This window comes from Vanellus vanellus (assembly GCF_965231255.1).
Source record: "Vanellus vanellus genome assembly, chromosome: 2".
Classification (NCBI taxonomy): Eukaryota; Metazoa; Chordata; class Aves; order Charadriiformes; family Charadriidae; genus Vanellus; species Vanellus vanellus.
This window is the reverse complement of record NC_138906.1, coordinates 57202501-57216426: the sequence shown is the minus strand read 5'-3', so window position 1 is coordinate 57216426 and position 13926 is coordinate 57202501. Positions and strand designations below refer to the sequence as shown.

Here is a 13926-nt window from a genome sequence, read left to right as displayed (position 1 = left end):
TTGTTCAAGTAGCCTAAGAATGGAGGAAGGGAACACGGAGGAGGAAACTACAGAAATGTGAAATAATCTCTCACTATTATAATCTCTCGCTTAGCAGATCCAACGTAACTTCTCAATAAATTCTTAAACTGGCTTTTCAATATGATGGATATAGCGTTTTTCCTTCACTGCCCCTACAAGCATCAGATGCTATCCACTATATGTTTAGGCCCATAACTTAAAGCTGCTGGGAGGGGAAAATCATGAAACTTTGGTTTCAAAGAAACCTACACAACACACACATCCCTTTCAGCAGGAGTGTGCATGCTCCCCACAGGAAATGAAGGGAAACAAATAAGGTAAATTTCCTACCATAATCCAAAGAGAGTAAAATACAGCCCGGTTTAATCTCTTACAATACTAGAGAAGATAAGACGATTTATCAGAGTTGGGTTTATCCTGAGAACCCCTTCAAATGCTGCCACAGTTAAAAACTCACCAAACCAGGGGATGAAGCCTCCCTGAAAGAAGCCAGCCCCTCCCAAAAAAAGCCCTGACTGCAGGGAAGGTGGACACCAGATGCCAATCTCCAATTAAGGCCAATTCCCTTGAGGTAATTTTAAGACTCTCCCACCATGAGGCATCCAAGATAGACAAACGTGTGTCAAAGTCCTGGCTCAGCAAGGAAACATTGAGAAAGTATCCGAGAGGAATGGGAACTTCACTTCTTGCTTACACTTTATTTTCTTTTTCTCAGGAAGGAGCATTCTAGGCAGGGGGAAGCTTTAGAAGGGCACCCACTTTAAATAACCACGGGTCACAAGCACCAAACTCCTCCAATTTTGTCTCCGGAGCGAGCTCCCCTGTTGGGAAGAACTTGTCTCCTGTGCCACTTGGTAAACGACAGAACTCCTCAGCCGTTTCAGAGGGACCCTTCAGCTCTTTAATCCCGGCCCTACAGCGCTGCCGGCAGCGTTCCTAAACCAACCCCTCCCCGCTCCGGCCCGCCGGGTTCCCTCATCGGGTCTTGTCTAAAACGCGGAGCCCTCACGACTTGCGCCGCCCCCGGCCATTATCAGGTGCTTTGTTTTTTTTTGTAGACAAAACCCCATAAGCAGCCCCATCCGCGGTGCCCAGCGGGGGAAGAGGAGGCCCAGCACCGTCGCCTCCATCTCCCCTCCTCCGACCCGACCCGCTCCGGCGGCTCCAACTGCCGCTGCCGCCCCGCCGCCGGCCCTCGCACCCCCGACAGGGCTGGCCGACGCCCGCTCCTTCCCCTCCCCTCCCACAGGCGCTGTCCCTTCTCCCCTCTCTGCTCCCCAGGGCCGCCCCGGCCCCGCGCTCCCGCCACCCGGCTCCCCGCCGCGCTCCTCGCCCCCTCCAACGGGGCAGTGCCCTCACGGCCTCTACCTTCTCCTCGGCTTCCGCCATGGCGCGGCCAAGGGAGCTGTCATGTGAGGGGCAGGAAGCCGGGGGAAGCGGAGGCACCCTGGGAAATGTAGTTTCGGAGGAGGGGTGTGTCTTTTCCTCCTTTTTATTTATTTTTTTTTTCTTCTCTTTTGTTGTTGTTATGGTTGGTTATTTTGAGGGGGAAGGGGAGGGGTGGCTCTTGCCCAGCCGTGGGGATGGTGGCGCTGCCTTACACCCTATGCCAAGGGCAGAGGTAAGCCTGGGCCCAACAGGGACGACACATCCCAGTCAGGTTTTTCCTTCTGCCCTCCTTAGCTGCAAGATTCTTTTTTGCGCTAAATTCCTTCGAGTCCCGCCAGGAAACCTTTGCACACCCGCCTGGGATGAGATTGGAGGTGGCCACTGCGGTGAACAATGAGACGGCCTCTGGTCAGCCAGGGTTTGGGTGTAGTGAAGCTGAGAGCCAGTGGTGGCAAATCCGTGCCCACCACCATGTTGCGCATTGGACTGCCCGTTCTCCCAGGACAAGGCCCATTTATTGGCAGCCATTGGAGCAGCGCTTGGTCGAGCACAGCTCCAGTTTCCAGCGGATTCTCTGGAGAGACATGTAGCAGCCTCTGTCCTCTCTGTACTTTCTACTTAATTTGTCAATATTGAAATTGCCCGCACACGAGAGAAGGATCTTAGGAAGCCTAAATATCTTTCTACAATTCTAGGAGCTGCTGCATTTTCTCTTTTACAACTTTAAACCAGGACTTGGACTCCTTGCTTGTACCCAAATTACTTTCTTTATGTGTTCAAAATATAACCAAACCTAAAAAGCAATAGGCAGTACTTTTTATCGCTTGGGTTTTGCCATTGGAGCTATTCCAAATCAAAGCTGGAGCTACAGTGTTAATGTACCCAGTCTCTACCCTCGGGTTCAAAGCCAAGAATTTAAAAATGTGCAGGTCAACTTTGGCAATAAAAGAGAAATCTTAGAATATTACAGTGGAAGACCATAAGGCCATATAATTAAAGTTAATTGCAGAGAATATTACCTTAGATATGACAATCACATATATCATTGCCATACCTTTAGAAACTAATTGCCAGAATTTCAATTGAGAAGAGATAGAACTGTCCTTTGAAATCACACTGAGAGGTTGACACTGGGGTGAGTGCGAGCTATCAAAGTTAACAGTGTCAGTACAAGAACATATGAATACAGCTGTCATGAATACATTTCATTTGTAAATGACATAATATATGAAAACCTTTTTTGGTCTGTTACAAGATGTGTGTGGACTGTCAGGGTACCATGGTGAAGGAGCTTGTAAATGTCATCCTGGCCATATAAGCTAAGTGATATCTACAGATAAGGGAGATATTTGGGTGCCATTGTACAAAATATTGTTGAGAGCTCACCTGGATATAATGTTAAATTTCATCCCCTTTGTTGCAAAAAAAGATTAATTCAAACTGGAAGGGGTGTCATGGTTTGGCCTCAGCCAGCAACAAAGAACCACGCAGCCGCTCGCTCGACTCCCACAGCCGTGAGAAAAATCGGCAGAAAAAGGCAAAAACTCGTGGGTTGAAATAGTGTAATTTAACAGAACAGCCAAAGGGAAGAAGAAAGAAAAACAATAACACCGATAAAGGAGTATAAGAACGCGATTACAGTACCACCACCACCACCACCACATGAGTCAGGTGGGATGGAATACCTACCTCCCCTGCCGGCTCCGTGGGGAAATTAACCCCATCCTTGCTGGAACCAGGACAAGGGGGCAAAGGATCACTGAAAGGATCACAGAAATTTAGGGTCTGGTCTATTGGAGAAGACTGAAAAAAAGAAGGGCTTGAGTTCTTCAGTCTAGAAATAAAAAAGAGCTGAAGAGGAAGAAGAGCTCTTAAAGTAAAAGGTATGAGATAAAATAGGTATCCGCTAATTTCAGCGCGTTTAGGCTGGAAATGAGTAGATTCCCATGTGTCAGACAACTGTGGTCTTCAGAAGAACCTTGCTGGCAAGAAATTTAACTGATTTCAAGATGAGACTTAATAAACTTATATAAAAGACTGTAAGAGATGTCTGCTGACAGCTGTGTTGCTTACCCAGAGCACTCATTGCAGTCTCATTCTGACCTTCCTGAATCTTAGTCCTGTTCAAATCAACGAAAAAAAAAAAATTATTGGTCTCAATGAAGCCAGGATTTGTCCTGTAATATGTAATGCACAAGCTATCTTATCTGGTACTTGAAGACTGTGTATGTCTAGTGAAAGGAAACTTTGCCCGATACATTTTTTTTCCCCGCTTCCAGAGGGAAATAAACTGCATAGGGGTTTTGGGTTTCAGGGTTGGGTTGGGTTGGGTTTGGTTTGTTGTTTGTTTTTTTTTTTTTCTGGGGAGTGGGTGGGGGGGTGGTGTCCTCAACAGAGGCATTTTGTGGCACTTTTTAAACTGGAAATGAACGTTAATAACTGTCTTTATAAATGCCAAGAAAAACAGAGTGTAAGGGAAAGGATGGCAGGTCTTGTAAAATTTGCTATTATAACAGCTAACAGTGCACATTTGTTACAAACAGAGCAGTCAAGGAACAGCTGTTCTTGTTTTCATTGCACATAGAATAAGTGGTATAAAGAATGTGATTTACTTACAGTGTGCTACTTATTTCTGGCAGAAACACGCAAAACTAATTTTTTTCTTGTTTAGACTTAAGGTATGAATTCAATCTGCCATGATTATAGGTTTTTATTGTGTCAGGAGGACTTAATACGTTGCCATCTGATTCTACCACCCCTCCCAAATCCACCCTCCAAAAGTGCCGAAAGCCATCAAGAAGCAATGACGTCAATGGGGTTTAAAATCTTTCAGCACCTCCTGCAAAGCACTCAGTATCCTACAGGCTTAGGCCTGGGAACATCCCAATGAACCTTTGGAGATAAAAAGCTTAAGCATAGTTCAGCATAAGTGGAAAATACAGCACTGCCTAAGGGAAGTAAATGTTTTGTCCTAACCTTGAAAACTACTCTCTCTCGCTGTCTGCCGGCACGTAGATCTGAAGTTTGGGTTAAGTCAGTTGTACAAAAGGGAGAGGTTTGGGACCCCTGGTGAGATTATGAAGGCTTTGAAGTTTAGGTAGAGCCTTTTGGCTCAGATCCATCTCAAGTGATAGGATGTCTCTACCTTATCTTTTAGTTTTAACTTGGTTCACCAAAAATAGCACTCTTCGTAAGTCTTTTTGAATAAGGATTTTAGCCATACCATGATGCTTTTAATGTTCATAGTGCTTACTTTAATGCAGAGTTTCCAGTTGATGGGACTTCTAACAGGATGCTGACACTCCCATCTAGCTTTTTAAAATCCAAGCCTGTCAGGAGTTTCTAATTTATCCTTTGCCACAGAAACCAGAATTATCATTGAAACTTGGACCTTGACCAACATTCTGATTTCAAATACTGCTAGAATTTTTATCTCTTGCTTTATCACACTTTCTCCCTGACTACTGTGAAACATAACAAGTAGCAAGTATCCATGCCATTTGGTAGAGATTGTTGTATTTCAGTCTCCAAGAGCTCTCAGTTGGTTTCAAGTAGGACTGATTCATCCAACAAAATATTCAGCTGGGTAATCTCTCGCCACTTTCGCCACCACTTATTCAGTGGGGAAAAAAAAAAAAAGTGGAGTTGCCTGTAAGTTAATAGCATTTAAAAACACTGTGCTGGATAAAACATAGCTAATATTGTTGTCAGAACAATAGAAGTTCAAAGGCTTTCCTCTTTTTGTTTGTTTGTAGAAAGAAAGTCGCAAAGGCTTTTCTTTTTTTTCCTTGCTATCAAAGAATTGTTTCTGTGAAGATACTTTCAATTTGTACCATAGCTTCCATAAATACAATCTTGAATATGTTCACTAACTTTGTACTTTAAAAAAGATCCTATTTCACCTGCTAGCATTATATTGTTTTTCCATTGTTTACTTTTTTCTTCTTAATCCACCTCTAAAATTTATCACATTTCTTCCTGAAGTAAGTATCAAAACAATGACTATAAAAAACATTTCAGTTAGAAATTTTTTAAAATTCAGATCAATACACTTTAATGACTTGAAGCTAGATAAACCGTGCTTATAAAGCTAATCTCATATGCAAATCTTCATAGGGTAATAATTAACAAGGATAGATAAATATCTTTTTGTTCAATGTAGTAGTACCATATGAACATCATAGCAGCTGCCTTCTTTAATTGGAGCTAAAGATTACAACTGTGTTATTTGCCATATCACCAAAAAGACAAGGTAAGAAATGGAAGTACAGATTACCACTATGTCTCACCACTACAGCATATTTAAGTAAAATTTAAATTATCACCTATTTTTATAAAAATGAGAGTGGTAACAATATCAGAAAAATTATTACAAGTTCTTTAGAATAGTTGATCTGTGTTCCCTGACATTTAAAGACTTGTCCAAATTATAGTGAATTATTTTCAAATCCTTCAGGAATAACATTTCCCTTAGTCTTCTCTTTCTTCCTCTGACCCTCACTCCCTGTCTGTGTTTCGTCTGCTCCCTTTCTTCATCTTCATTCTCAGGCAGTCTTTATTGAAAGATACCTTCTTGTGCTAGGTAGAGCACACAGAGAAGATGAAAAAATGTGAAGAACAGTAAACAACATAAAGCCAGTACAATTATCCATTTATTAAAGATAAACAAGGGCTATATATAAAGGGACAGGTAATAAGGGACCCTTTTAAAAACCTTATAGTTAAAAATATTAAGGGCCTGGTAAAGAAGGAGCAAGACGAAATTGAAAAATTATTATACTATGAGAAAATTTCATAGATCTATAGATTATGAAGCCAGATGGGAATAGCACTGTGATTTAATCTGAACTCCTCCCTAACACGGGTCATGAGATTTACCTGAATTAATTCCTCTTTGTACTATTTTTTTAAAAGAAAACATACCTTGACATAACATTTCCAATTACACAGAACTCCCTGCACGTCTGATAAGTCATTTCAAGGGCAGTTATACTCACTGCTAGAAAAATAAAGAACGCAAAAGAAATGTCTTTCTGGATCAGAAGAGCGGTCCATCTAGCCCTGTGCTTGCTCCCCGACAATGGCAATAAGAGACGCTATTTGGGGAGAGCATGTAACTATGAACTCCACTCCCATTTTCTAATCCGAGCATCTACTGTCATGGAATTAGGGATATTAGAGGGCACACCCCTGAGTGCTCCTTCTAGTATCTGTTAAGCAACATGCTACCTGCTGCTTAAAGATTTTTTTCTTTTTTTCCTGTTTTAAAAGGCTCTGCTATGCGTCTCCTACCAGTTTTGATAAGCACCCCTTAGTTCTAATACTGCAGGACTTGGTATGTAATGAGTTTTCCTTATCCCTACGGCAAATTCAAATTTGTCTTACTTCAGCTTTGAGCCACTCCATTATGTCCTCTATGGGATTGTCTATCACCAACTTTTGAAGGTTCTATATTAAAAGATCTCTGTTCCCAATGTGAGTACTCGTAGCCTAACATGAAACCACTTCTTAGATATTTGCTAAGTTAAATAGAAAGGTGCTACTGATTCTTTCACAAAAGATGTTTTACATTCTACAAATAATTTTTGCAACTGTTGTCTACTATACCTCCAAACTGTTACCGTATTTCTTAATTAGTGCGTAGTAGGACATGACTCTCTTAATGGTAAACTAATACAAGATACTCACCCCTCTTGCATTTATTTTATTATTGTGAATAACTCTACCATTTACAGCTGTCATTCCATTTTTAGGATTCCTTCTCCTTCATAACATAACTGAAACACTTTTTGTCTTTTATTCTAACATTGACTTCTTTTCCTGTTTCCTATAATATGTAATTTTTTGATTCTTGGGTTTTACTTTACAGTTACTGCCACTGATTTTTTTTTCTCTTTGAAACAAAATATAAAAATGAAAATCTACAGGTATAAACCTATAATGGATGCTTTCTGGTCTTCCTCAAGGATATTTTGTGTTTTGTGGTCTTGTTGTAGAGTCCTCTCTAGTCTTTTAAGAGTTCCCGCTTCCCATTTTTGTTACTCCTAACTGGTTATTCATTAATTTCATCATTTCAAAGCAGCATTAGTGTTTGTTTCTAGTCAGCACCATATTCCATTGTCAAACATAAATGTACTTTGAGTAATGAGCATTTTCATCAAAGAAAGAACTCAGATTTGATCTAATTTAAAAATAAGGCATAACAGTTAGAACAGTCTTAAGATACTGTTTGGTCCAAGAGTCTCCAGAACAAGTTGAATTTAATCCCCGTGTTCATATTTAGGTTTTGTTGTCTTTTAGCAACTGGACTTCCTTACTATGTATCAAGAACTGCTGCCTGTGTTTCTAAGTGAGACCAATTCTTAAAAGAAAATACATATTTAGGTAGGACCCCAAGGACTCGAGAATTTTATAGTTTTATTTACATTTCTGGAATTTGAAATTGAAAATACAGAATCCCAATTTCTAAAACTTCAGTCTAGGTTAAGATAACTTTTACAAATTATCTGTCTTACAATGTGATTTTAACAGAACTAATTATCATGTACATTATGATCAACTGTTTATCATGTATGTTACTGGCATAATGAAGTCCTTGTCATTACTGAATTATCGAGACACTTCTGTCTATATTCTTGTTATAGGTTGCACCAGCAAGAGAATCGTGGTTCCCAAGGTGATTGGTGCAGACTGTCTTGAGGCATTGTTTTCTTGTGAGTTTCCAATTTTAAGTACATGAATGATGTGAAGATAGTTTTTCTGTCTGTCAGGTGGGTGTCTTCCATTATGCTGAGATTTTTCATGTCCAGAAAAGTGACATAAAGGAACATGCAAAGGCACAAAGCCTTCTGGGGTAGTGGTGGAGGTCTGTCCTAAGATGAAGGAGCCACACTTGATGGTCTGCCATGGTTTTATCAGTCTATAGCGGATTCTGGAGCGAACTGTCATAGAGGGCACTAGTTTCCTCACTACAGAGGGGAGTTCAAATGTGAACAGTCCCATGCAGTTTTGATGACCAGGGCAATGGGGCACTAGACATAAGGAGTGAGCTAAGCTGGCAGTATGGACCCATATAATAACCCACTGAATAATGTTGTGCTCCTGTGGTCTTTCTATATACAGGTCATATTACCCAGGTATTTTGCTATTATTTTCTGTAGGCTGTTACAAATTTGCATGAATCACAGTAATATACTGCTGCTTTCATTCATACCTACCACAGCTGCTTCCAAGTATTGATCACAGGTAACCAGAAGACAAAGTAAGTTTCCCAACAGCTCTGTGTGGTGTGTGTTTCCTTTTAAAGAAGACAACCTATTTGAAAAGCATCTTTCCAAAAGGCTTACCTAAACTGACCCATCACAAAAATCTCTCTTTTCCAAATCTTAGTGACATTCTTATACAGAAACTGTATTACAGTGATATACAGACATACCTTGGATATAATTGGTCTACTTGTATTTTAACCTAAAGAAAAAGGAAGTTTGAGGATACCATAGAAATAAATTAATAGAACATAAACCATTATTCTTTTAATCTTAAATTTCATGCCTGATGAAGGTTTTTCCATTGTTAGTTCAGAGGTGTTCATTAAAAGGGTCAGCGGTAATAACATCTGTTCAAGTACCAGATTACTACCTAAATAGCAACATTTTCATCACATACAATCCTGAAGAAAATATAATATGGTATATTTATATATATAGTGGATAGATGAGTTGTCACTGGAATATGAAGCTTCTCTATATTTGGCTTGGGCTGCTTCACTTGCTGTGTTGTGAATACATAGTAAATCAGTTTGTTATGCCACATCTCACTGTTAAAGATTCGGAGTTCTTTTGGAAGTCTTTTCCACCGGAAACAAAAGTGGTATTCTTTTTGAACTTGTCATCTTTTGTATGATTTCAAGCTAAAAAAACTAGAGCTTACATGTATTTTCAAAATAACCCTCTCCCTCCATATGCCAAAAAAAAAGCCCCTATAAAGTAATATTTTCAGAAGCAGCTGCTTATCCATGCTGCCAGTGAAGTCGATAGGAGTTCTATTATTGATTTCAGTAGGGAACGATTTAGACCAACATTTTATGCTTTTGAAAATATCAACGATTATTCTTCAAATAATTAATATAAAATAAATAAATATTTTAAATATTGGCATATAGATACAGAAAATTCAATTTTCTTTACATCTGTGTTTTATCTTGCCTTTAACTCTCAGGGGTCAAATCACCAAAGCCTAGCAAAGCTCTCTCCTATTCCTTTTCTTCACAAGTGTTATTTCTGATAATTATTTTCCCTCACTACTTCTGATCTGCTCTGTTACTGAAGGTTTTTAATGGAGTCAATATTAAATAGATCATTGGAAAATCTATTTTGTATTTACAGTGAAAAACACTTTTCTTCTTCTTCTTGACATACACTTAACCTCAAGGAAAAATACTTAGCTTTCCACTTACTTAAATAGTGTACATAACGTACAGGAAATGATTGATGAGGTTATCAGAGTTCCTACCTCAGGAATACTGTATGCTTTCCATGCATAATATTCTGGTTATAACCATAGAGCATATTATGCTCACATTCTGAAGTGAATTTTCAACTTTGCCATCTTTGTAGATATATTTTGTAACACCGCTTAACTGAGATCTGGAGAGTGGAAGGAAGGAAACAACTAAAAACGTGAAAAGGGATGAGAAGCAACAAAATAAATTAAGCCACAACTAGACTCTTGCCAAGCAGATAGGTATTGATACTGCCATTTGACAGATGTGACATAAAATTCTGGTTTCACTAAATTGAATAAGGGTTTTGCTGTTCATAAAAAAGGGGTTACAACTTTACCCAAATATTCCATATTTCGTGTTAAAGCAAGGATTGAAATATTCAATAGGTATGAACACATGAAATTAGAGGCACATAGCTGGTTACAACAGAAAAAAAAAATGTCCATGTATTTTCTGCTGACGTAAGGTTGCCTTCATTCCCAGTTATTACAGCATAACTGAACTGTCTCAGTTGGGTACAGATCCTGCAATTTCATTCATGACAGAAGTCCAATTAACTTTCCTGCAGCCCAAAACATTAAATTAAATCTGTCACAAGCCTGTAAAGCCCCTCTGACTGGTGCTACCACCATACCAAGATGCTGCACCATTTTGGTAGGGGTGCAGAACGGATCTTGGCCAGCAGAATAAACCCTTGATTGTCTCAATGTCTTTCTTTCCACGTGTGTGACATTCACACAAATAATCATTTACATTTCAGACCCTTTTTACACTCACAGGAAACTTTAAAGAAACAAAACGCCTCAGTGTAAGTGGGGATCAGGCCACCAGTTTATTGCCATTGGGTCATTTCATCACAAATTCCTGTACCTATAAGACAACGTCTTCATTTACTGAAAGCACAATCCTCACTGTGTATTTTGTTTTCTGATGCTCTAATCAGAACCTAGCTTAGAAAAAAATGCTTAAAACAAGTTCTTTCTTCCATTACATCTTCAGCAGTGTGTATCAACCCGCTTCTTTGCACAGCTGCGTTTTCTTTGCCATCTCTTCCCATCCTCTTACATCCCCTCAGGATCTGACCCTAGACCACGTAGCTGAAGTCTGACAGTTCACCCTGGGACAACCCTTGATTATGAACCAATGTCAGAGTCAAAATCCAGGTCCCTGGGGTGCAGGGTATTGGCTGTGAGTGGAGCCTGAGGTAATATACAGACTATTTAAGTATCTCCTCTTACCTCCCTCCACCTTGGAGTGAAATATCTTTTCAGTCAAATACATTCTCAGTGAGTTTTATTTTAATGTGGGAAATATACCTAGCTCTGGTAATGTATCAGCAGATTTCAGCAATTCAAAGGTAGGGCTGTTGAAGTTATGTCATCCAAAGGCTGCAGATTTAAAAAAACGCTGTACAATCCACCAACCTCTGACACGGAAACAAAACTAATGAAACCTTAACTGTCCTGCTGAAGTCAATGGTCCCTACTAAGGAAGTGATTCACCTCCAAAGGTTTAAAGAGATATGAGTATTTCACAGAAAAAAAGGCCACACAGCTTTTATACATAGCATTTCTACACAGCATTCCTACAGCATATGGTTATAGTATAAAAATGTTAATGAAATGATTGCTCTCGACAGTGGATGTGGGTAAATACAACTGCCACATGGCAATAATAGGATGATATCCTCCCAAAAAGCCACTCTTTGAATTTGAATTCTTTGAATTCTTTCCATTCTTCTCATTCTTAAGCCCCCAAGAAGGTATTTTGTGGATAATAACACTTTTATGAGCTGTCGGGTCGGATATAGAAGGGCTCTACCCATTGCATGCTAAGTGTGTGTAGCAGCAGAAGAATGCCAGTCCTCACCTTCCCACTTCATTTAAGTAGATTTTTAGTACAGTGCTGAGAAGCAGCCTCAGTTTTATCTGTGCTTGGATTGCTGTCAGCAGTGATGGTGACGGGTCACCAGCAACACTTCTCCACAGTGTTCACTGCCAGGCCAAAAATTACCCATACTACTTGAAAACTGTTATCATCTGTTTGCTTCATGCAGCATCCACGAGGAGCAACATCCCATATTTCAAGTGGGGAAAGTGAGGCAAAGAGCAATACTAACTCATTTTAAGCAATTCGAAAGGGAAATCTCTGTCTCCTGATTCCCAGCCTCATGCTTTGGCTACAGGACAGCCCTTCCACCCTTGATGGCCTGCCTCAAGTATTGCCTTTTTCCATTAAGCAAATATTGATTTTGTTCTCCTGCTTGAAAACAGAATAGAAATTAACATGGCTCTTTTTGGTTACTTCATTGTTTGTGAATCACTTGGGAATAGTATTTATTAGTTAACTGCTGTTGCTCATCCAATGGGCACTCACAACCTTTTTTTTTTCCCATGGTATGTGTTAAACAGCAGCTATTAAGAATCCTCCTCTGTGACAAAGTGCTAGGCTTTCCCTTTAACTATTTAACATCATGCAGACAGTCCAGCCCCCAACGTATAAAACAGATGATACGATTTAGAAGAAACAGGACAGGGGAACTCAAAAGATCTTGTTATTTATTTTATGAGCACCCAGATCCTTATTATAATTAGCCATTTATATTGTGGTGGTGACGATAGCACGCTACTTATTTTTGAACATAGATGAGAGGATACAATTTCTGTGTGAAAGAACAGACTTCTAAATCAACACAGGATCTCATTTGAATTCCATCTAATCCCTTGAAGTAGCTGGGATTAGTAAGAGATGGGGAGGATCAAAGGGTGATAGGAAAAGATGCAAGTGAACTGCCATGATGAGAGTTGGTGGTGGCAGGCACAGCACACTGGGATTTTTGAGATTTACTAATACATCTAGCACTAGTCCTGAGGGATCAGTATACAGATCTCCTTTGTCAAGTGATACATAACATGTTACTTCGGAGTTTAGTCAGAAAGGGGGCAAAATTACTGGAGTAACAAGCCTAGCTATTATTTCCTAAGGCAATCTTTGGGAGAAAACTTGATTGAGATGGCAGAAAGGGAAAGTCATGGGAGTTGACTGCTATTCTGTGATGTGCCACAGACTCACTAAATGATAGGGGGGAGAATTGTTTCACTGTTCTATACCTCAGTTTCCCCATCAATGAAACAGAAGTAATGAAATGTACTGATTGTTGTGAAGTATTTTGATATCTAGAGATGAAAAGTCCTAAGAACTTGAGGCTCAATCCAAAGCCCTTTGAAGTCCTCAGAAGGCCCTTGATTCAGCTATCTTAATTTGCATTTGCCTTAGTCTGCAAGTCACCCACCGGTCTCCTGAAATTTGGAAATGTACCACCCAATGCATTTCTCGAAGATGGAAAAATATATTTTCAAGTAATCATTATCATTATCTTTGACTATTTGACTATTCAGTTTGAATTTACAAAACAGCAGTGCAATATATGCATTTGGATTATTTGTAATACTTTACAAGATCAAGGTGAAAACTTAGAAGATGGAGAAGAAAAAAACCCAGCATGTTTCCCTGACACCAAAGAACGAACTCTGACAGAAACAAGCTTTTTTTTTTATCTTTCTTCTCTGAAGATAGATGAAAAAGATCAGGAGAAACTATGTCTCATTAGAAGTAAATGCAGTCTGTGGTAATCCATACTAAATTTGCCAGGTCGTATCTTCTAAGAAGATATTAGGCACCAAAGGGCAGGTAGTTCGATTGCAAAAAAAACCCGCTAAAAGTATTTAAAAGTTGGTGTTTAATTTTTTTTCAATATAATAAATGAAGTGGCACAGACTTTCCAAAAGAATTTTAAATCTTTCAGTGTGATAGGTAAGGTGAGAGAAGGTTGTAAGACGAATGACAGTTTTGCTCATTATTCAACAAAGCTCACAACAAATGAAATGGGTGCCTTCAGAACATACTTTGTTTTCTTTTTCTGGAGACTAAGCAGCTGCTTCTTGCTAAAAGAGAAATATTATCTTTATGAAGAAAATATTTTTCCTAATCAATATTTTTTTAACCTCTAGGTT

The 13926-nt window shown here is 39.5% G+C and overlaps 1 protein-coding gene across 1 annotated transcript in view; it reads right to left on the bottom strand.

Annotated features, from left to right (window-relative positions):
- VPS41 (VPS41 subunit of HOPS complex) overlaps positions 1-1410 on the bottom strand; it is a gene marked incomplete at its 5' end in the record, with an annotated part of 113483 nt that extends 112073 nt beyond the window's left edge. The window contains one exon of the mRNA XM_082479886.1: positions 1390-1410. Coding sequence (XP_082336012.1) covers positions 1390-1410 — 21 coding nt within the window. The remainder of the gene's footprint in view (positions 1-1389) is intronic.
- Positions 1411-13926: the final 12516 nt, after the last annotated feature.